Genomic DNA, 23,652 nt, shown 5'->3' on the forward strand with positions numbered 1-23,652 from the left:
GAAAACATGTTTCCCTCAGGATTTAGTAACGCCCTGCCTTTTTTTGAACGTTTTCTGCCCAATATGTCTTTCCCTGAGTTAAAGCAGATGAATGATTCAAAAAAAATCTGTCCCGTCGGCAAAATAAAGCATGTGGTAAACTCGAGAGAATTAATGAGAATCAAATAAATGGGACATTTCATCTCAGTCAACACCTTTTAACTCGTAATCTAAACCTATCAACTCTTTTTTATGATGTTTCACCAACTTAAAAGGTTCCAATACTCATCTTTAGATGTTAAAAAATATTTGTTATCTTTGTACAGCTTTTCAAGCTGTTTAAATCAAACCCAAGTCTGAGAGTCCCCAGCCAGACGATTGTATTCTAATGATTAAGATCAATTGCCGTGCCAATATAACCCATACCGGTAGACCTAGACCATAATAAATCCCATTCTTATGTCGTTTTCTCATTATTTAAATCCCTTTGGATTTTGGATAGTTCTAAATTTCCCACCTCTCAAAGATTTTAAGATCATTTTTAGTTCTTTCCCGCAAGTTTTGCATGCCAATTGTATTAGAACTAATCAGAGAGGAACTTATGGCTGATTTAGGCTTATTGCTTTCATATCCTTTGACCCATGTACACATTTCATTCCCATATCAAAAGAGACGTGTAAATAAAGCCTCTTATAATTGATTGATAGTAAAAAATTTCATGCTACCGTCTCAAGCTGGTGGGCCTTGGAGGAACAATATGAACTGTATGGAAGCCGGTGCCGACTAATATTAAGCAGACAATATGTAGGGGTTAGTAGCAGACAGAGGAGTCTTCCTGAATCTTTAGGGTGACTGAATGTATTATTACATATTGCTATCGCAAAATAAACGACAAACAAATACCAACTGCTACCAACCCACGTGAACAAGGGAATAAGAAAGCGTTAGAACAGACGAAAAAAAAATGATTAGGTTAAATAAAAGCGTACAAGTTGGCTTAAATTCATAATTCAATGGGATCCTGACTTGATGACAAATGTTTAATGGTTGAGCCAACCAAGTGGAATCCCTGCCAATGGGTTGTTCTTGCTATTGAAACCACCAAAATTTTAGACTCGAAAACTAACAAATTAATTCAACAGGTGGCCTATTTTTCTGGTTTTCTTTCCATTAAAATATTGCCAATTTCAGAGCGCAGGCAAATTTCCTGATTGATCAGAACCATGGATTGGAAAGGACAGCTATGTTGAACTAACCACAAATAATGTGCAGGCAATGCCTCTTCGCCTGCAGATTCAGATACAACTTATTAGGTATAACCCGTTTTTCGTTAAAGGTTTTATTTTTTTGTAAAATGTTTTTAATTGAGGATGTTTGGACACTTATGTTTCAAAATCAATTTTAATAGACATTGATGCTGGTCTTGTTCATGAATGGATCCAGGCAGTATGATGGGATGTTTATGGATATCCAAAAATTACAAAATTAAAAAAATTTCCATTCTCAAAATGTTTTTCCATCATATTTTTCATTAATAAATTAATAAATTCATTAATAATATATTATATCATTTATCTATCTATTTATTTATATATAAAAGTATAAATTTAAAAAATAATAATAATGATCGATTTAAATATTTTTATAAAATTTTAAATTAATAAATTTATCTTTAAATATATAACTTTGATTAATTTATATAAATTTAATTTAAATCAACTAAAATTAAAAAATAAAGTTTATGAGAAATTAAATTACTTAAAATTTTTAAATGTTAATTCTAAAATTGTTAAAAATGATTAACTAAAATATCTTTAGTAAATTTTTTTATATAAGTTTTAATTTAAATGAAACTTTTTATTATTAGACTTTTTTATAATTAGATTAAAAAGTGCTAAAAGTGATTAATTAAATCTTTAATAAAATTTTAATTAAAAAATATTAAAAGTGATTGATTAAAATACCATTAATAATTTTTTATAAATATTAATTTAAATGACTTTATTTTTATTATTAATTTTTTTTTATAAAAATTAATATAAAATCAAATACAAATTAATTACATCCCTTCACCAATAATAGCATTATATGATTTATTAAATTATTTAATTATATTTTTCACCTATAAATTAGATAATTTAAAAGATGATGGAGTTACGAATAATTCAAAATTGAATTCTGTTAAATTATTATAAGAAATTTTTATTTTAATTGAAATAATAATTAATTTAATTTTTTCTTAATTTTTATCTTAAACTCCGTTCGATAATTTGAAAACATCTTTTGAAAATTTATTTCTTTATTTACCATTGTTTGGATATCAAAATCAGTATGGCCAAAGGAAATACATTTTTAGGACATTTTTTAAAAAAAATTTACATCCGCTCCTTGTTTTAGTGTCTTCCCCGCTAGTCTTTGTGTCTTTGTTCCTTATCAAGTTGCTAAAGTTTATAGGATGGGTTTAAATTTAAATTTAATACAACAAATTCAAAAGATTAATAAAATTAGAAAAAGAAATTAGGCACATTCAAGGAAATGGGTTGATCATACAATAAAATAACTTCAGCAAACCCTGTATTATATCTTCATGGGGCCACTACAATGGATTGTTTGGAATTCTTGCTTTTATTTCGTCAAATCACAATAATTCGCAGCTACTGAACAAAAACATTCTTTTGGCATTGTTTTTAATCATGTGGTCATTGGAGATAGAAGAAAATCAATAACAAAAAAAATATTTTAGAAAATCTTCAGGGGTAGAATTCATCCCGCTATTTATCCATCTTAATGGGTTTTCTTCTTTTAAAAAATGTGTAAACCTCCCTCTCTCTCTCTCTCTCTCTCTCTCTCTCTCTCTCTCTCTCTCTCTCTCTCTCTCTCTCTCTCTCTCTCAGAGTATCCTATAAAGATAAAGTTGGTTTCTTGGAAGCCACTTCAGATGGTAGTGAATTGATATAAATACATCTTCCAGGAGCAAGCCTGTTATATTGAATCCTTCACATTCAAGCCATCTTTTGTTAATTTCTCTTTGTCATCTTTCTTGTGTTCCTCCAATTGTTTATTCTTAAAAAGTTTTCAATTCTTTGAATTTTTTTTCCCTTGTACATACATAGTGGTTCACTTATATTAACATTGCTTTGAGTCCTCTTTTTCTGTTAACAAATTCTTTGGCTTTAGACTAATTCAATATTTCTTCCACAACAATCATCTTCAAGAGGCAACTGTGCCTCTGGAAAAGAAAAAAGAAAGGGAACTTGGCAAAAATGACAAAGTATTCAATGGAGCAGGAATTTGGTTGTGGTCTAATGGGAGGAATTTTCCAGCGTTGGAACAACCGTTCGAGAAAATCATCAGTACCTACACTGCCTGCAAAAGGCATGAACAAGGTTTTGAAGGAACCAGTCACTGATAAGTCTAAGAAGCCTTCGACCAATGATTCCAGGAGGAGGCGTACCAGCTTTGTGGACTCTGTCTTCCTGGATTCCGCCAACTTGGCTAAACCTTTACCAAAACAGGACCAGAAACCAACCAGGAAGTCTGACTTGCTGCCACCTCGGAATTCAATTTCAAATTCTCACCAGAGAAAAGACAGTAGAAGACCCTCAGATGCTGCAAGAGGCTCAACATCATCCTCATCTGGTTCAAGCCAAGCAAGAGTGTCAAAGGACTTGACTAGTGAGCAAAAATTACTGAAAGAATCAAGTGGAAGTTACTCCAAAGAACTTGCCAAGGTAATCACTACTGATCAACCACAATCAAACAAAAGTAAGGCTCTTATCCGAGCCACTTCAAGCAATATAATGCTAGTAGGCCATTTGGGGAACTTGAGACAGCTTGGAGCTGGGAGTGCTCTAGGGAACAATAATCCTAGAGCAACTATTAAACCTGTGGATGACCTTTATCAGAATTTTCAAGAGGCACACTCCACGCCAAAACCACCCAGAAAAAACAGCTTTAGTAAACTTGGTGGTTCTGTTATGGGCAATATAATAAGGCAGCATAGTGACGAGTTTAAACATTTTCATGGTCCAATAAGTAGATTGGATCCTGATGCATTGAAGAATATGGGAAATGAGGCCTACAAGCAGGGAAGGTTTGAAGAGGCATTGACTTTATATGAACGAGCAATTTCTCTTGATTCTAAGCAGGCAACATATCGGTGTAATAAGAGCGCTGCCTTGTTAGGTTTGGGCCGTCTTATGGAGGCTGTGATTGAGTGCAAAGTAGCTATTCAGCTTGATCCTACTTATTGTAGAGCTCATCACCGTTTGGCAACAATTTATCTCAGGTACCATTCACTAGACTCATATCAAGTTTTGCCTTATACATACATACATACATATATATATATATATATATATATATATATATGACCAGGAGGCAACACAAGGGAAAATCTGAAATTTTAAATCATATTACTTCTCGCAATTCTCTTATGTAATTGTCTGAATTCTGCCATGCAGATTGGGAGACGCAGAACAGGCATTGTATCACTACAAACAAGCTGGCAATCATGCTGACTCTAATGACATTGCTGAAGCTCAGGCTCTAAATCAACGCCTTAAAAGATGCACTGATGCTCGAAAATCAAATGAATGGAATACTTTACTTAAGGAGACTCAATGTGCGATAACCTCAGGAGTCGACTCTGCGCCTGAGGTGAGCTTTCTTTGCTGTTAATATATGCTGCATGTGGCTACTTAAAATGTTTGCCTACGGTCATATTTTGTGATCTATGCCAGGTCTATGCTCTACAAACAGAGGCCTTACTGAAGCTCTACAGGCATCAAGAGGCCTTTACAGCCTACGGCAAAGGACCAAAATTTGCCATTGAATCTTGTATTAATTTCTTTGGCCTGACTGTTAGTGCGTATCTTTTAATGATCAGAGCACTAGTCTGCATGGTTTCTGGCAGGTTAGTAGAAAGAAATCTCTATAATCAAAGTCTAGATACCTATAAGTCTGAGATCAGTTTTCCTTTGCAAATTTTATGTAAAGCATGTTGTTAGGATCTTTGCAAAATAGAGGCTGACTTATCTCGTCATATCTTAATAAATGAGAGTATATTGATTGCTTGATTTTGAAGATAAGAAAAATGTGACAAAAAATCTCATGTAAACTGTCTATTTTGTACAAATACATGCATCCAGGTTATTTTAATTTAAAAACTAATGGTAGACTTCATCGGATGATTATAGGCTAGAAGACGCTATGTTAGCAGCTCAGCATTCAGCCAGAATTGATCCAGGCAACAAGGAAATAAGCCTAGTGGTAAAGAGGACCAGAGCGGTATTTTCAGCTCGATTGAATGGTAACTTGCTTTTCAAGGCATCAAAATTCGTAGAGGCTTGCACTGAATATGGTGAAGGACTAGAACATGATCCATACAATTCAGTTCTGCTATGCAACAGAGCAGCTTGTAGATCTAAGCTAGGTCAATTTGAAAAGGCCATTGAAGATTGCACAGCTGCTCTTAATGTGCAACCTTCTTATACCAAGGCAAGGCTAAGGAGGGCTGTTTGTAATGCCAAGGTAAATTATTCCCACTTCAGAGTTAAGGCCTTTTCTGGAGCCATAGTTGCTCCTGAATTTTCTTGACCAAGTATTCATTATTGTTTCTTTCCTTATCTATAATCAGCTAGAAAGATGGGAACCGGCAATCCAGGATTATGAGATGTTGATAAGGGAAACCCCTAGAGATGGGGAGGTCGCCCGGGCCCTGTTTGAGGCTCAGGTCCAGCTCAAGAAGCAGCGAGGTGAAGACATTAAGGACATGAAGTTTGGTTCAAATCTAGTTGTGATCTCCAGCAACGAGCGTTTCAGCCACTTTGTGACCTCACCTGGTAAGTAGTCACTAGTCAGGCAACAAATTCTTCTATGATTATAGTTTTTCCCACCTTTGAGCTCATTCCCAAGAAATTTTTGTAGGAGGTAGCGAACAGCTTTGCTCGTTCCCTTTGAGCCCATTGGTGATTCTAATTTGATAGTAATAAAAACAATGAAAACCTTTTATTCAATGACAGGGATGACTGTGGTGCTTTTCTGTAACAAAGCAAAACAGAAGCAAGTTCTGCAACTTATGGAGCAAGTGTGCAGAAGATTTCCATCTGTCAACTTCCTTAAGGTTGTTTTTTCTTTCCGTAGCAGGGTCTTATCTTCAAGTAATTGTTACAATTACATTACCAAAAACATCATTAAATAATGGAATAATTAAGTATCTCCTGCTTGAATTTATTGATTGACATTATCAGGTGGAGGTAGAAGATCATCCTTACATAGCTATGTCAGAGGCTGTAAGCTCCATTCCAGCCTTCAAAATATATAAAAATGGATCAAGGGTCAAAGAAGTTCCAGGCAATAACCCTGAGCTGTTAGAAAGATCAGTCAAATTGTACAGCAATTGAAGATAATCAGACAAGATCATAGGGAAGTGGTACAGAGAAGATATGAATATGCATGGGAATGGGAATAGAAAAACTTGTCACCTTTTCACAAAGAAAGTCAACAGAGAAAAAAAGAAAAAACCAATAATGGGGCTATCGTGTCTGCCCATGACTTTGCCGGCATTGCACATAAAGGAGGAAAATTTGCGAGGAATCAGCGTGGCACCTGAGATTTAAATATGCAGAAGAAGATTTTCTTTGCTTTTTTCCTTGTTTTTTTCAATGTTATAAAGGAGAGCATCAAAGAGTTGTTTTTAAGGTTATTCTCAAAAAATTTGATCGATGAAATTCTTTTTTCAGAAATTTAAACAAATTCCATTTTCCATTTTCCAATTTTAATTTTAATTTTTAAATTTCTAACGAAGTTGGGCAGCTGAAATGCGAAAAGGAGCCTTGGCCCCTGAATTCAAGTCCAAAGTCTAAAACCCATGGGCTAATCCTATAAATAAATGCTTGGACACAAACTTCAAGTCAACTTTTTAGCCCAAGTTTTGACGTTATTTGGGCTTTTCTTTCTTGAGGCCCATTCTTTTGGGTTATTGAGTTCTCCTTGCTATAACAGTTTTTTGTTGCGTTTTTCCTTCGTATTGACGTTCAGAGTACACTTTGTACAAAGGCGAAGCCTGGTTCAAAGCTTACTAGCAAATTGTAAAACTCTACAAATTCAGAATTTAATTAAATTAATTCATATAAGAATTTAAAAAAAGATACATTTAATAAATTTAAAATTTAAGTTTCAATACTTTTAATTATTTTTTATTTTTAAGTTATGATTTCCTTTGTATAATTTTTTTTTAGTTCAATATTAAGGGTATTCCTTTTTTGTCCTAATAATCTCCCAAACCGTGGGTAAAAAATGGTTGCATCCCATTGTTCTTATTCTTTGTCTTTTTTTTTTTTTTTTTTTGGGGGGGAGGGGGGGTTAATTGTCTTCTTTTGATGCATTTCGTCACGTTCAACGGGTAATTAGTTCAATTGAAATGGTTGGATCCTTTGTTTTTATCCAAACCTAATAAATGAGCAAGTAAGCATAGAAGTGAGTAAATAATCGATTTAATTTGAAAAAATTAATAATTAATTTAATTAATTTTTATTTAATAAATAATCGAATCGATCGAATATTATTAAATAATCGATCATAATCGAATTGATCAAAATCGATTCGATTATGTCTGTTCGGTTAAATAATCGATTTTTTTAATCATTTTTTTTATTATGAATAATTATTTAACCATAAATTCAATTCAATAAAATTCAAACTTTAATATCATTCAAACTAAATTATTAAAGAATTTAATAATTTTAATAATATTTTATAAAAAAAATAAATAAAAATATTTATCTCAATTTTTTATTTTTAATTATTAAAAAATTAATTAATTCAATCAGTACGATTATCAATTTTAAAAATAAAAAATTAATCAAATTAATCAATTTAAAATTAATTATAATTAAAATCGAATAAATTAAATCGATTCAACTGACTTCATTTTATTTCGATTAATTTAATCGATTCAAACTGATTTTTACTCGTCCCTAAGTAAGCAAAGGCTCAGCAACATGCGCAAGGCATAAAGTCAACAACAATCAACGATAAGCTGCTTCTGCATGACGACCAACATAATTATTAATTATACAACACTATTATTAGGACACGGAAGATTCTAATTTCAATCTTTTTATTTAGTTTCCCCCTAAATCCGCCACAATGTTGAGGCATCTCACTTCGTTTATTTTTAGCAGTTGCGAGAGGATAAAATTTATAAGAAATTATTTAAATGAAATTTGTGAAGTTTTTTTTAAATGATTTAATAAAAATTTTGATAAAAAATTTAAATTGATATATTGATCAATTTTAATATAAAAATTAATAATATATATAAAAAATTATTAAAAATATTATTTATAATTTAAATTTTATCGATATTTATTTAACAAAAAAATTCTATTAGTATTTTTACTAAAAATGTCAATTTTATAAATATATCCAAATTTATTAATTTTTTTAAACTTTACATATTTATTTATATCATAAGATTTTTTAATTTATCGATTTTAATTTTTAATTTTTATTTACTAACTTTTAATAAAATATTTTACAAACTTTACCTACAAATTTTATGCAAGTATTTGCCGTTGCAAGAAGGCAGATTTGTATCTTAATGGGATTATATAAATTTGATAGCCGAGGGAAAGACAGAACTTTGTAGCAACAAATGCCAATGTGAATCGCAATCGGTTGAAATAATTAAAAATCTATAAATACAGAATGAAAGTACTGCAATGTTTCTTTTTCCCGATTGAGGGATAAATTTGGGTGAAAAAAATAGTCGGTGTTTCCACTATTCAAAAGGAACTAAAAACAAGGTTCTTAACTCAGGGGATGCAAGAACAGCTCATGAATGTACTTGGCAGCAAAATCTTTTCCAATTGAAAGAAAAGGAAAGCTGTACAAATTCTGTGAAACAAAATACAAACTTTGAAATCATACATAGAAAAGACAATATACCCAAATTCAAAAGGTAAACTATAGTTGGTGATTAGGTTTGGAATTTTCCGTTCTCAAAAAATAACTCAGATTAAGGGGGGGAAAAGGTTTAAAATGAAGCACAGATAAATATTTTAGTCACCGGGATAATCATCTCTTCCAACTTCGACTTCGGAATAATGGATCTTTCATTCCACCAACAAGCCATGTCTCTTTGGATATGTCGGATGAAATTTTGTAGAAATCAGGGTCGTATCTCATCACCGCCAAGCTCTCCTTCATCTTTTTGTTTTCTTCTTCCATTAATGACCTCAAATTACTTGTTTTCTTCTCATCTTTCCTCTTACGTTCTTCTTCTTTCTCTTTATCATTTTCTATGTTTTCCTCATTATCTTGGCTCTCCTCTACCATGTTCTCTTCTAACTTGCTCTTAGCAGGAGCAGACATGCAACGCATAAGCAAGAGGGCATTTGGAGGTGGAATTGCAGCTTGATGATCATCAACACGATCATGGGACCTCTCTTTTGCTTTCTTTTGTTCTTTATAAAACCCGTTGTTTTGATTCTCTTGCAGCACCTTGAACCATTTGGAAAATAAGGTTGTTGATGTCTCATTGCCTTCTAAATGATTGTGGTTTTCTTGGTATTCTTCATCTTCTTCATCTACATCTTCATCATCAGCATTGATATCGGATTGAGGAAAAGACCCGAAACATCGAAAATCGAAACGAATGCTTCGCAAACATGTTAAGAACTGCATGACTTCTTTCTTAAAACCAAGTGACTCCACCCAACTTGGCCTTTTTTTATGTTGCCTGCTGTTGTGAATTCTTTCAATCTCTTCCCTGACTGATTGCCAGCTTTTACATGAGCTTGTTTTAGACCTGACTTTGATCTGTCCTGCACACGTGACTTTTGGGGAGGTTGGTTCGGTGATCTCGGATCCCATTTGCTTGTTTTTAGCCCAGAAAAAGGCTAGCTTGGCCGCCAGCTCTACCACCATTTCTGGTGCTTGATTGCTTAAGGAGACGATGGTGGTGATGGTGACGGTGGTGATTGTGGTGGCGCTTGTTGGGTTCTGATGGCCTTGCTGGGCTACAAATGGGCTTCGGCATTGGGGTTAGATGGGCTCCAGATGGGAAACGTACTAGCAAAGCTCCTTTGGTTTCTCTTCCTTCCATGGCAGTTTTGGTTTGTTTCCCTCTTATTCTCTCTGCTTAGTTCAGTAGTTTCTTTTTAGATATTGGACAATGGACACTTATGAACTTTATTTTTTTGTTTCAATGTTTCTGAGGTACGTTTTTGCTTCGGATGTTGTTTCTGAAAGAAAAGGAGGGAAAGATCGACAGCTTTCTTTACTTTTGTTTTGACTTTTTATTTGTGTGTCTCTTTATTACCCGGATGTTAAATTTTTCTAGCTATGGGGTCACAGCTCACACTTGAGCTTCATTCATGGCCCTTACTTTTTTTTTCACCAAACACATTAAAAAAATCAATTTGGAAAAAAAGTTGAAGCCCACGAGCTTTATTTAAGGCTCCAATCATACCCTCAACTTGTGAGCCCATGCCAGTTATTCCATGCCTTGTTTGCCATAGTGCCCATAGAAATAAATATCTCCAACAACGACCAACAAAAATATATTGGTCCAATTTCATATTCTCAAGGAGTCCTCGACTAGAAATATTCTTGGTTTGGAAATAAAAAGCTTTATGTGGTTGGAGAAAAGAAGAGGAAGGAATTTGTTTTTACAGCCAAGAAATGTACTAAACTTCTTAGTTTAGGAGATAAAGAGGGTAACCGAAAATCTTTTGAGGGAAAATTGGGATTAAAATAAAAAGAAAGAAAGAAGCTATAATGAAGGGGAGAAATGCACTTGAGAGCAGATGGGAAAGGAATGGCCCCCGCCATCCTCTGACAGCTTGCCTTTGCTTCTGTTTGTGACTTTCCACGTAGGAAGTATAGATATTCTAAACTCTCTTCTTCTTTATGATTTATGGTCTATCATTATCATCTTGGTTGGTTTAGTGCTCGTGGGAATGCAAAGTTGCAAGCCTCGGGGTTCATGCAATTTTCTAGAATGTTGGGTTTTGACAGCTTGTCAGCTTTTTGCTGGCCGTCCCGAACCTGTCAAATGTGATGAGATATTCAAAAGTACCCTCCAAAGAAAAAACAGTGGTTTTTAAACTCTATGATTAACATTTTATTGAGTATATGATTTATGTGCAAATTTTTTTCAACTCATAGGAAAATATAAAAAGCCTTCGGTAATGCTTTGAAATGCTGCAAAAGAATGCACAGTGAAACATTTGATAATTCAGTCGTAATTATCAAATTTTGGAGTGACTAACGAAGAATCACACACCAAGAAAGAAAGCCTACTTGAAGGCACAGAGGAATGGATCAAACTCAGTAAAAAAGCTGCAATTGGGGGGGACTATGGTGATTGCAGTGTTGACCTTGCACAAATTTGAAGACTCCTTTCCATGGAATCTCAGTTGCGTGGAACAGGGGATCCAAAACTATTGAGATTGAGTCCGACTCATTCAACTCGGTGATGATGAGCAAGGAACCACCACTGTTTCTGCCTGATTGAAGCCATCAATGAGATCCTACAAAAAGAGTGGACATGGAAGCTGCTACATGTTCCTTGGCAGCAAAATTTTTAGCAGATTAGATTGGAAGGTCAAGTGCCGTCGTTTTTTTTCCTCTTGCAAACATATTTCATCTACTCTTTCTGGGTGACCACACTCCTATGCATGCATTACATTCCATGTCAAAAACTTCAAAATTTTTTTTTCACTTGAAAATGGTTTGTTTGTTATTTGTCTTCCTTTCTGGATTCTCGTTTCTTGCTTGAAATAAAGAGAGAGAATGGAAATACCAAGGCAAAGCACCATGAATAATTAATACTTTCGCCGATGGAAAAAAGATATCTATAAACAAGGAAATAATAATTTGATAATTGCTAAAGAAAAAATTGTCACTAACTTTTTATCTCAAATCACATTTCTCTATTTTTTATTAAATTAATTTCTTTTTTTTTCTTTCGATTAAAGATGTAAATGATATATTAGTATTCATAAATTATTTAAGTTTGATTTGAATAAAATTCGAATTCGGTTCGATTATTATTGAATCGAGCTCAAACTCGAGTAACTCGATTCATCGATTGAGTCGAATTCGAATATTATTCTATCCGATTCGAATAGTTCGTGAGGTTAATTAAATTTTTATATTTAAGTATTTTTTATTATTTTAATTAATAAAATATCTTAAATTTGAGTTTAAGTTCGAGTTTAAGCATAAATAATCAAATTTTTATCGAATATAAGAATCGAATTTATTTTTATATATTAATTGAGTTAATCAAATAAATTTAAGTAATTCGATTTCGATCATGAATCGAACTCAAATTAAAAAAATAAAATTCAATCGAATTTAATATCAAATTATAAATTAAAAATTAAATTAAAATTTAAATTTTTTACTATAATGATTTGATTCGATTCAATTACACCTTTACTTTTAACAACACATACGGTGACCTTGCTGTTAGATGTGGCAATTGTGAGTCAGACCCGATCACTTTTGAGGCTATTTTCGATTTCAAATGATGGAATATTTATGGTTTGAAGCTTAAATTAAAATTAAACAATCAAATTTCATCATATAAGAAAAATAAATTCAAAATAAATCTGACGATACTAGATTGAAAAACAACCTCAACTTTTGTCAGATCTAATATAAAACAAATGAGAATTTCAATCAAAGACGAAACCGGAGGGGTGTTCAAGAAGGTATCCAACGTTTTCAATAACTCAATTATGCTTGTTATAGATAAGCATCACTTTACTAATTAAATCAAGTACAATATAAGATATAACTAATTAAGTTGACAGCTATCCTGGTGTTGATAATAATTGATTTCCATTTTTGGGGAATTGGTCCACTAGGAATAGTAGGATTTTTTATATTATAATTTTCCCCTTATCCTTTGAGTTGCACTGTCACCTCCTACCGGCATAATCCTATCCGACACGCAATGCAAGACGGAAATTAATCTTCCTAACGCTATATATTCATTTCAAAACCAAACTAAAAGGTTCGTCTCTTTTTTAATTTTTTTCTTCCGAAAAAAGCTAGTAAAAGAAATGGGTCCATACTCATCGGAGAAACTTATCCTTGTGACCCGTGAACCTAATGGGATCGCGACTGTTACCATCAACCGACCCGGATCTCTCAACTCGTTGACCCGACCCATGATGATTGATCTTGCCCATGCTTTCAAGGCGCTTGGAAAGGACGACTCCGTGCAGGTTATCATCCTGTCTGGATCAGGACGGACCTTCTGTTCTGGAGTGGATTTGACGGCAGCGGAGCAAATTTTCAAGGGTGATGTGAAGGACCCGGAGTCAGACCCGATTTTTCAGATGGAGCAATGCCCCAAACCCGTTATCGGTGCCGTCAACGGGTTTGCGATAACTGCCGGGTTCGAGATCTCACTCGCTTGTGATATTCTGGTTGCTGCTAAAGGAACCAAGTTCTTGGATACTCATGCCAGGTTTTTTTTATTTTATTTTTCTTTTAATAAATACTAAGCTTGTACTAATTAGTTAGTTATGGATCAAATACTAGTTTAGAAAACTAGAGTGGGTAAATTGTGATTTGGATAAACATGGCAAAGAGTTGCCGCTGCTTACTATTTGTACTACAAATTAATTTAAACTCAACATATCAAAGATAAACAATCGAAGCTTGAATGTATTATGTGCTGAATTTGTGTGTTTGAAAAATGTTTGTAGATTTGGGATATTTCCTTCATGGGGGTTATCCCAGAAGCTTCCCCGCATTATAGGACCACACAAGGCTCGTGAAGTATCATTGGCAGCCATGCCTTTGACGGCCGAGGAGGCTGAGAAGTTGGGGTTTGTCAATTATGTTGTTGAGGAAAGTGAATTGTTGAAGAAAGCTCGACAGCTTGCAGTAGCAATAATGAAGAATAACCAAGACATGGTTATTAGGTACAAGTCTGTGATCAATGATGGATTCAAGTTGGATCTCCATCATGGTCTCGCGCTGGAGAAGGTATTCATTTCAGTTATTTTTATCTTTTATATCAAGTATAGGATTGGTTAAAGTTTTGAGGATGGTGTATTCTTGGCTCCCCTTTGTTTTAAGACTTAGATGGAATTGGTTTTAAACATTTTATCATTAGCGAATACTGCAGTTTCAACTTTCAAGTTATTCTAGCTTGCAAAAAATGTATCAAACTAAGAACTAGTTTGCATTATGGCTAAGCCTGAGCCTGTGTCAGATTGTGTATCTACTCATCTTATTACCTTTAAAACAAAGAGATTTGATTGCTTCAGTTGATACATACGCCAACATCATCTTACCAGTTATGAGGATGAGGGTCTTTCATGTTTGTTCCCTTTTTTTCTTTTATCTGCGGTGACGCTATAAAGGCATGTATTTTCCTCTTTTGTTTAAGCAGTATGTACCTTGTTTAATGTTCACCAATCAAGAGTAAACATGGATTACAGCCATAGAGAATTGAAGGGATTAAGGGAAGTCAATAAAAGAAATGACCACTGCATATCAGTGGCAGGCTGGCAGCTGATTGTGAACATTGTATAAAGAAGTCTCTTGAGCATTACGTCCTTGTAACTTAAACTTATTTGATTGGTTAATCTTTTATGTATATTTAAGCTAATGTTACTCAATCTTAATCTTCTTTTTCAGGAGAGGGCTCATAAGTACTACAATGGAATGACCAAGGAACAGTTTAAGAAGATGCAAGAATTCATAGCGGGGCGTAGTTCCAAGAAAGCATCTTCCAAGTTGTAATCCATGGATATTCTGTCTTCCCGTTTAGTCACTGTATTAAAAAAACAATGTTGCGTCCACCTAATCTGGGAAATAAATTCTTGGTTACTGGAGTAGCCTTGTTTGATGAGAACTCTTTCAATTACATAAATATTGGTTCTGCCAAATCGAGGAGGTTTGGTTTTGAACATAGTAAGGCCTTATTTGAAAGTGCTAATTTGAATTCTCTCGTCTCCAATATATGTAATTACTATTAATTATATTTATGCCAGTTTTAAATTAAAATCAATTCTTAGTAGCCCCTTAAGTGAAAGCTTTAGGTTACCATTTTGTGTTCGGGAAAGAACAGAGACGTGAAAGACACAGAGGATTAAAAAAAAAATGAAAGGTTAGAGTGAAAGAATCAGGGAAGGCGGGATGGGGAGAGCACTTTCATGGATTTATTTTTGATCTGTTACCAGATTTTTAAGAGGGAGATGACCAGATTTTGATCTCTAACTTCTGGATAGGCAGTGGATCACATCATCGACAAACAAGGAATAAGGCGGGGACAGAACAAAAGAGAAGGAAAAAAAAAAACAAAATAAAAGAGAAGAAAAGGAAAGAAAAATGCAGTGCAAATGAAAAACTTAATAGTAAGTCAAATATGTTTCTCGCTGCTCTTAGGATGTTGAGTTCAGCGAGCGAAGAGAGTTGGGAACTCGAGTTGAAGCTTTTTAGGAGGTTGGGTTTTTTGTGAAGATGATATCATGTTTACTTTTAGGAAGACACCCGAGGCGTTTTCTGTACCACAAAGGAAGAATAAGGAGGTCACAGTGAGTTTTTGCTTAGCAGAAAGAACATAGATATTTCTTTTATAAATAAACCACCCGACGGTGCTCATATGTAGTCTTGAGATTGGGCTAAAGCTTCGACTACTGATTGTTGAGATTCTGGAAAGTAAAAATTTGCTAAGCAGGAAACTTAGTTTGACTACAATTTTTACGATTTCCGAACTGGAAGCGTTTCCGAGATAAATATGTTCGTCATTATTTAAGAGAGCTTGAGAAAGCATTCGTGGCTATTGTGGGCTCATAATTATTGTTGGTTGAATTTGTAAATTCACATATATGGTTTTTACATTATGCGTTGTCATAACAATTAGTTTATAGTTTTTGCTATTGAATTTCTATCCTGGAATGTCGTAGTTTTGTTTGTACAATGTCATTCTGTTGCCAGAGGTGGATTTGGATTTGACCTATTGTAGGCAACTGTCAATCAGATTTTTTATCAATATAGCATATGCAAATGTAATCAGAGGCAGAACCTGGATTTGCTGATGCTGACATATTTTTAACAAGGAAATTACATGAATCCATGTTTTACACAGACAGATAGCAGAAATACATTTGAATAGAAAAGCATCGAATAGAGTTAACATGTTTCCACGGCAGTGCAAAACATGTAAAAGATGTGATGATACGTTTGTAACTTCTGCTGCTTTGGTGCTCAGCATTGGATGCAAATGTGAGTTTAGCGTTAACAAGAAATATGCATTTGTATGATGATTGAATGATGCAAATGAATTTGATCTATAATATCTCTCAAGCTTCAAATTTACACGATTATTATATACAAATATAGAAACAACACAAACAAACCATATGTAGTAGTTGTAGTAATCAAAAGGAGTTCGTTTCAAGAAGATAACTTCTAACCTTGAGCAATTCCCTGACAGCATCACCATAAACCCCATTTCCGAAAGCCTTCAATGCCAATTCAGCATCTTCCATGTCTGCTTCCCTCCCAGTCTGCTCCCCATCTTCCACTGCCCTCACCACCACCAACGTGGCACCCCTCCTGGGCTCATGCCTCATCCTTATCCTCACACTGGGGACCACCGTCCTCCCCCTCTCCTCCTCCTCCTCCTCCTCCTCTTCCTCCATCCTGCAACTCACACGCGCCTTCCTCCACTCCCTCAACCCTTGTTGTTCCACCATCACCACCCCTTCCCCTTCTCTGTCTGTTAAAACTAACTCTTCCATTCCGTCATGATCCTTAACGACTTCCCGTAACAGGAAATGCCTAACAGAAGCCGCGATCAACGCGCTTATTGTCCACATCACGCGCGTCTTCAACCCTCCTCCGAATTCCGCTTCGTAATTTCCGTTGTTATTATTTCCCAAACGGAACCCTAAAATCACGCAGCTTTTTAACGTTTCACCGAACTCGGCCCTCCACTTAACGACCGTGCCTTTCTCTAAGTGAAGATCACCGGCCGGTAATTCCACGTGAAGCTCCCTGATTCGTTGGAACCGGGAGAGAATTTGTACCGGGTAAGTGTGCGTCTGGTTACGAAGTTGGCCCAGGGTAGGCTTGGGCAAGATGAGGCAGAGGAAGGGCTTGAGGAGGGTGAGGAACAGCGAGTCGGAGTCAGACTCGGACGAGATGACGCGGTCGATTTTTAAGAGGAGCGACTCGGCTTGTGGAACGAGTGAGTTGAATCTTTTAGAGACGGAAAGACAGCGTATCAGGGTTTTGACGTCGGCTACAGAGTTGAAGATCAGGAGGATCAGAGAATCCGGTAGCCGATCAAAGCCGTCCATTTTCTGTCTTCAGTTTTGGCCTGGGTTTTCAAGCTTCGACAATGATGATAAACGGAAAAGAAGAGGGCATTAAGGAGATCTGGAACCTGGAGGAGTACATCTGACCGTTGAGCGTTAAAGCGTGGGGCCCCTAATCCTTGTTTTGAGTGTTGAAGTGGCAAAAAGAACTGTTAATACAATCTCAAAATGGGAGGATTGGATTTAAAATTTTGGGTTTGTTTTATTAAATGATATCATAAATGGTTTTTAATCTATACTTTATTTCCAATAATCTCATTGAAATATATAATTAAAGGTTGATCATCAAGTGGTTAAGATTGTCCAATTAGAAAAATATTGTTTGGTGAAATTTGTGTTGAGATATTGAAGATATTTTATATAGTAGATAGTATCTTAAAGATTAGTTTGAGATCTGTATCTTACATAATTTTCTAAGATCATAGAAATAGTTTTTTACTCAATTAATATGCAGGCAATTGAGTTGGGTTATCGTTGCAAAGGACGGCCAGGCCTCTGGACGATGTTTGAAGACAGGCACAATGAAAAGAACCCATTGGGCTGATGTGTACACCAAATCTGCAGTCGGTGAGTAGGCCTTGGCAGCCTGTTAACTGTCTTAGTTTCTTCTGTTGCTATGGACTTCATCTGGCATGCATCCAGCAGACAAAAAATACATGATCCATTGATTTTCTATATTGTTGATCCTCGCAAGAAAATAAAATCATATTTTAAACTGTTTGTTTTTTATTTTTTTGAAATTCAAACTAATTAAATTTAATAAACTAATCCATTGTATGTTGTAAGATATATAATTAAACTGATACGGGCATCCGGTGAGCTACCCTTTTATTTAGCCCCTGGATCAGTTGACCCAGTAAATAGCCTCTAAAAATAGTTCATGATTTGATTTCAATCAACAAAAATTATCAAATCTTTCCTCCCTCTCAGCCTCAATTATTGTTGTGCCAATGAAAGCAGCTGAGCTGCCATCACCTCCCATGCAAAGTCACCGCCACCTCCAATATTCTCCTACAGCTCCTACACCACCCTCCTCCTCTCCTCTCCACCGCTGGTCATCTTTCTATGGAGGAGCGGGTCACTTTACCTACCTACATCAATAACCCAATCCCTCATCAAGAAATTGTACAGGTCCAAGTCCAACAACCCGAGCCTGTGTTTAGGCCAGGAACCTACATTATTCAGGTTCCTAAAGATCAAATCTACCGCTTGCCACCCCCCGAAAATGCATTGATAGCTGAAGGCCATCGAAACAATTATCAAGGTAATAATAATAATAATAAACGGTGTTGTTCTCATCCCTGGACTTGGCTTCTTGCCCTTGTCATTCTTGTCCTGGTTCTCGCCATCCTTGCAGGGATTGTTTATATGTACCTTATAAAACGTTAAGCTAAAGCATTAGATCATGTCATTGCCAAGAACTTACAGATATTTCTATCTGAAGAAAGAGTTTGGTAAAACGTTAGAAATCAAAATGAGAAATTCCTGGGATTTTTGTATATATGGAGCTGCTTCTCTTTTTCTCAATTTTAGGCAGACACCAGCTGATAATTCTACAGATGTTGCTCTATCCATATAGTTCCCTTAATTTGATGGTAGATACATACACTAGCAAAAAAGTTATATCAAAATCCTTTGATGAAACTGTCCAATCCAGCGCCAAAACACTAGCAAAAGAAGTGGCAGAAACCAGAAAGTACGGCAACGATAAGCCAGCGGCAATATTGGTGGTGATAATTTCAATTAACTATGAAATTTAATCCTAATATTATTTGGTTTACACTTGAGATGCTCTGAAGAAATTATTGAAGGTTTGCCTTTGTACATGCAAGAGTGGCCTGCTGACTTGTTTATTTTTGTAGTCTAATCCAGCATTTTAATAAGATTTTGTTTTCTTTGACTTTTATTTAGTTATTTACTTTTTGGTTTTCCACAACATGTACATTATATGATTATCGATCATCACTTCATCACATTAATATTGCCATTGGCAAGTCTCGGAACTGAATCCGAGCTGCTTGCAAGTGTTTTTTTTTTTAGGCTAAATGAAAATTTTATTTCAGAATTCAAAACAGATACCAATCTGCCATGAAAACAAAAAATAAGAGGTAAGCTGGATTGCAAGATTGTTGATACTTAATTTTGTTGAGTAGTTGACTTGAGAAATAATCACCTTTAATCCATTTCCAAAACTTACTTTTGTTTCCATTCAACATTACTTAGTAGAAACGTACATTTATGCTAGAGATGTCTTATCAAACCATAATATATTTTGGTTAAAAAAAAAATTATCTATAATCTATAAACGTATCGCTATTATGTTAGATGCATTTTATTTGACTTTTATCTCTTGTCATTTTAATTTCTTATGCAAAGTATTTTAGATTCTCTATCAAAATAACAATACAGTGTCCAATGATGTGATCTGTTAATAAAATATTGATTTCAATTATCAGGATTTAGATTTTGATAACGTAAAAAAAAAAAAAAAAAAAAAAACAGTACTTACGAGTTCAGTTTCCACTTTTCTCTGGTCTCCTCGTTACTAACTGGAAGTGAATTCAAAGCTAGCTGATGAGAACTGCTTAAGAAATAATTTAATGGTAGCAAAGATTTATTTTAAGTCTGCAAAGCAAATAAAAGACCTTGATACAGCACTTCAAGGTTATTAAATATGGTTTCCATATATACATTTCGGATTTATTTTTGTTTTTGACAAACATTATTGATTAATTGATTCCTCAAACCAGCTGCACTGCTTGCTCGCTGTTAAATTACAATAAGCCTGCATCGCTAGGCTGGGCATGACTCGTGGCAATTACTTAAACAACCCAAATAGGGGGACATAACAAGTCCTTCCAGATTCAAGTTATAGCTTCGTTATTTTTTTGCTTCAAAAATAAACCATGGGAGGTGCTTGGCCGTCTAATTATATTAATACTAGTTTCTTTTTTAAAGGTGTGCAAGATCTCTTTCTGATCTCTTTTTTAGGTACAAGATAAAAAAGAAACACTACGTGGCTACAATACATTTCAAGCTTTAAAAAGAAACATCTCGCTCTTCATCTACCAATTATCACCCTACCTAAGTCCAGGTGCCTGTATGTTTTTGAATAGTAGCAGAGATAAACCGCTTTAAAGGTGGGAACCTTTTCAGTGTCAATACCTGATCTGATCATAATAGATCAATATGGAAATGGTGGAAAACAGGCCCCCACCTTGGCTGGTTTAAACAGGTCAAAAAATACAACTAGAATATGGTAATCTATGTACATTGGCTACTCTCTTTTCAAAACTTTGAGACCAAAAAACTTAATATTAATGCCTTTTTTTTAATTAAAAAGCTGGGGTTCTTGAGTTAGCAAGGCCTAACCAATATGAATTAAGCTGCCTTTCACATTACTGCTTAATTGGCTTAGATCAGTTTGTGATGTTAGGAGAATACTAGATCTGTGATTCATCATTTGTGTGCTTTTTCTGTCAGGGGGAGGGGTAATCTTTTTACGGTAATGATGATGGGTAAGATGCAAGCAACAAACAAACCCGATATACAAACACCTGATAAATTTGCTCCCTCTACCAAGGTCATCTGGATCACATGGGAATCAGATTATATATATCCAATGTTAAACCATGCCCACCCCAAAATTGACGACATCCGTACAAAGAAAAACCTTGATTACTATTATTCATATCCGAATGCAGTCCCTTTGCTCGGCCCTCTATGCGGGGACCATCCGCCCTTGGCGACACGCATATGAGAGATTTCATTATTCGAGCATCTCTCAAAGCCGAAAACAATGCTACAGCCTACAGGCTAGGACCATTTTCTAGGAAGCAATCACATCAAAAAACCAGAGGCGTATCATTTTATTAAACAGAGAAGAAGAATCGGTTTTTATTTTTTATTTTTCAATTATGGGCATAGGATTCAACTGTTCCACATCATGGGTTTGAGGCAGCTGTGAGCCTGTAACTCAGGCAACTGGCATGCAAAGGGTTTTATAAAACCGGTTAAGAGTTAATTAATAGTGTGAAGCATATAATGGTTTGTTGGGAGCAGGAAGGATGAAACCTAAAATAAACATGCCACTTGGTATTTAAATGAATTTCCTCGAAAATCCACATTATAGGAGATCTAACATGTTCTATTTTCGAGACACGGAATAACTACTGTCCGGAAATGATCTGAGTGAAAGCTGTTTAATCAAATGGGATCACTAAGTGAGGCTCAGTTGGTTGTGAAAGGGAAGTGGTAATTCTTTTCCTCCAATAATTGGAGCTTCTGCTACATAGTTTATTTGAGTTAGACACAATGATGGGTTAAATCTAGTGGTACCTTTCTTTACACGTATGAAAGAGCCAGAGAGAGATCTCATGGCTTGAAAGCATATATGTTGGATGTCCCCATTGAAAATCCATGTCCATGTCCTCTTCAAATCAAGCACTTCAAGTGGATTCCAACTCCTCTTCAACCATGGATTCCCCTTCACCTAGTAGTGCGTATCCTTTTCACCACCTAACGTTCTGAAAAATATAACCATTAAATATATAGAAATTAGATCCATTATAATAATAAAAAATAATAAAAATAACTTTAAGATTCCTTTTTAATCTTTTGAGGTGGGCTCTCTCAAATCCAAGTGCCCAATGAGGATGGTCTTTACTTCTGTTTGTAAGCAATGGCTTTCTTTCCCACTCCTTCACTCCCCTAATAACTTAAACATGCACAGATCTCCTGCCTTTTTTTAATGTGTTTTAAGGATCATTTGTATGGTCCATCACCCAATTAGCCTATGTTTCTGCCTTTAAAAACAAAAGCTCTCCGCTTTTGTCTGTACTTAGTTATCTGCTTAAAGACATAACAATTGTATTTTATACATCTCCTTGTACCCTGTAATGGTGCCAATTCTCCTTTGTCTTTTTTTTTTTTTTTAATTTTTGCCAGAGTTATTATTAGTTTGTTGTCTGAGACAAAGGGCTGTAAGATATATAATAATATTCATCACAGGTGGCTACAATAAGATGTATGGAGGTTGGAAGTTAGAGCCTTTGGGAATATTAGAATATATATATATATATATTAATTTAATTTGACTTAAACATCAAATTTTGCTGGGATATATTATTTTCGATAATTACGACATTATGCTTATTACTGTTAAAATGTGGATAAGATTATTACTAAACGAATCTACTATCCCCATTTGGAATCTGTTATTGATCTTATCTTTAGTCTAAAAGATGACAAAGTACCTCAACCGGATAGGTCATGTTGGTCAGGGAGATAAAGATTTTTCCATGGGTATTATGACCCCATGATTGAGGTTTGGCTTTATGATTTGAGTACTTGTGCTAAATGTCCAATTCCTAGCTAGGTATTATTGGATGGGAAACTTGGATAAAATGGTTAAGTGGGATTAACATTAGTAATATTCAAACAAGAAGCAATTGCCTTTTCTTCAAGTTTTCAAGATGCTGATCAAAGTTTTGTTTTTTTGTGGTCATTTTACCATCAATCTATGTATGTAATTATTCATTGATTAAGGGGTCCCATTCTTTAGAATCCAATTAATCACAAATAAGAATAATTACAAGGTCAGTGCAATATGTATAATTTGTCATAAGCATTGGGGGGACATTTTAGTGCACGCGTTCTCAAATGGGTTGTATATACAAGATAAATAATTCCTTACAAAAGTGGGAAAATGTGCACAAGAAATTTCAGATAAACACTTGAGGTTCTTGCAAACCATTTGAAAAAATAAATATATAATTTGCATGATGCTTTCTTTGCCAAACAAAGAAAAATATCCTTCTATGAAGAAAATGAGTAAGCCATTGATTGATAGCATTTTCATCAAAGAGGGTTTTGTGCTATAGTCCACATGTCACCACTTGGATACATTATTTATTAGTCCTCAGAAAATGATGGGTCTTTGATCGAGCTTCTAAAGAGAGTTCCTTGTTTTCTTTACTCAATTATAAGCCAAAATATTCAAACCTTAAAGCAAGAGAATTTACGTGATTAATGTCTCATTAGAGCAATTTTTGTCTGGTTCTCCAGATATCTTTACAACTGTTAAAGAGATGCTCTCCCCATTATTTTGAGTAATCAAACGCTGGGTTCTAATTATTGTAGCTGTAGGACTACTCCAACTTCAACAGCATTTCACATTTTATGAGTTTTTTTTTTTTTTTTTGGCAATATATATATTTGTAGGAATTCCATTCCATTTCTTGGTGTGATTAATTGTAGTAAAATACACAAGAAGTAACAGACCTTTTTAGGTTTTAAAACATTACCTGGAAAA

General features: G+C 34.7%; 4 protein-coding genes across 4 annotated transcripts; 2 read left to right on the forward strand and 2 right to left on the reverse strand.

Annotated features, from left to right (window-relative positions):
• The first annotated feature begins 2,915 nt into the window (after positions 1-2,915).
• Positions 2,916-6,743, forward strand: LOC111314951 (TPR repeat-containing thioredoxin TTL1-like). Its single transcript, XM_022916570.2, has 7 exons — positions 2,916-4,267; positions 4,443-4,638; positions 4,722-4,894; positions 5,178-5,511; positions 5,618-5,822; positions 6,003-6,103; positions 6,231-6,743. Exons 1-7 carry the CDS (start codon positions 3,243-3,245, stop codon positions 6,381-6,383), a joined length of 2,187 nt encoding a protein of 728 aa, XP_022772305.2. The 5' UTR covers positions 2,916-3,242; the 3' UTR covers positions 6,384-6,743.
• Positions 6,744-8,687: 1,944 nt separating this feature from the next.
• On the reverse strand, positions 8,688-11,781 carry LOC111315132 (uncharacterized). The gene has a single exon (XM_089749513.1). It carries the CDS (start codon positions 9,910-9,912, stop codon positions 9,061-9,063), a length of 852 nt encoding a protein of 283 aa, XP_089605639.1. The 5' UTR covers positions 9,913-11,781; the 3' UTR covers positions 8,688-9,060.
• A 1,235-nt stretch (positions 11,782-13,016) lies between these two features.
• Positions 13,017-14,863, forward strand: ECHIA (enoyl-CoA hydratase/isomerase A). The gene is made up of 3 exons (XM_022917422.2): positions 13,017-13,471; positions 13,713-13,995; positions 14,653-14,863. The coding sequence occupies exons 1-3, from the start codon at positions 13,062-13,064 to the stop codon at positions 14,755-14,757; spliced, it is 798 nt and encodes a 265-aa protein (XP_022773157.2). The 5' UTR covers positions 13,017-13,061; the 3' UTR covers positions 14,758-14,863.
• A 1,420-nt stretch (positions 14,864-16,283) lies between these two features.
• Positions 16,284-17,650, reverse strand: LOC111315583 (F-box protein AUF2-like). The gene has a single exon (XM_022917420.2). The coding sequence runs from the start codon at positions 17,319-17,321 to the stop codon at positions 16,398-16,400; it is 924 nt and encodes a 307-aa protein (XP_022773155.2). The 5' UTR covers positions 17,322-17,650; the 3' UTR covers positions 16,284-16,397.
• Positions 17,651-23,652: the final 6,002 nt, after the last annotated feature.

This window comes from Durio zibethinus, chromosome 20 (assembly GCF_047325235.1).
Source record: "Durio zibethinus cultivar Kanyao isolate XHJ-2024 chromosome 20, ASM4732523v1, whole genome shotgun sequence".
Classification (NCBI taxonomy): Eukaryota; Viridiplantae; Streptophyta; class Magnoliopsida; order Malvales; family Malvaceae; genus Durio; species Durio zibethinus.

Bases quoted from the DNA above. Each gene is read 5' to 3' on its own strand.
- LOC111314951 (XM_022916570.2), top strand. From the start codon at position 3,243: ATGACAAAGTATTCAATGGAGCAGGAATTTGGTTGTGGTCTAATGGGA. The intron at 4,639-4,721 runs GTGAGCTTTCTT...GATCTATGCCAG, and splicing joins GAGTCGACTCTGCGCCTGAG to GTCTATGCTCTACAAACAGA. The intron at 6,104-6,230 runs GTTGTTTTTTCT...TGACATTATCAG, and splicing joins CATCTGTCAACTTCCTTAAG to GTGGAGGTAGAAGATCATCC.
- LOC111315132 (XM_089749513.1), bottom strand. From the start codon at position 9,912: ATGGTGGTAGAGCTGGCGGCCAAGCTAGCCTTTTTCTGGGCTAAAAAC.
- ECHIA (XM_022917422.2), top strand. From the start codon at position 13,062: ATGGGTCCATACTCATCGGAGAAACTTATCCTTGTGACCCGTGAACCT. The intron at 13,472-13,712 runs GTTTTTTTTATT...AAATGTTTGTAG, and splicing joins TTCTTGGATACTCATGCCAG to ATTTGGGATATTTCCTTCAT. The intron at 13,996-14,652 runs GTATTCATTTCA...CTTCTTTTTCAG, and splicing joins ATGGTCTCGCGCTGGAGAAG to GAGAGGGCTCATAAGTACTA.
- LOC111315583 (XM_022917420.2), bottom strand. From the start codon at position 17,321: ATGGACGGCTTTGATCGGCTACCGGATTCTCTGATCCTCCTGATCTTC.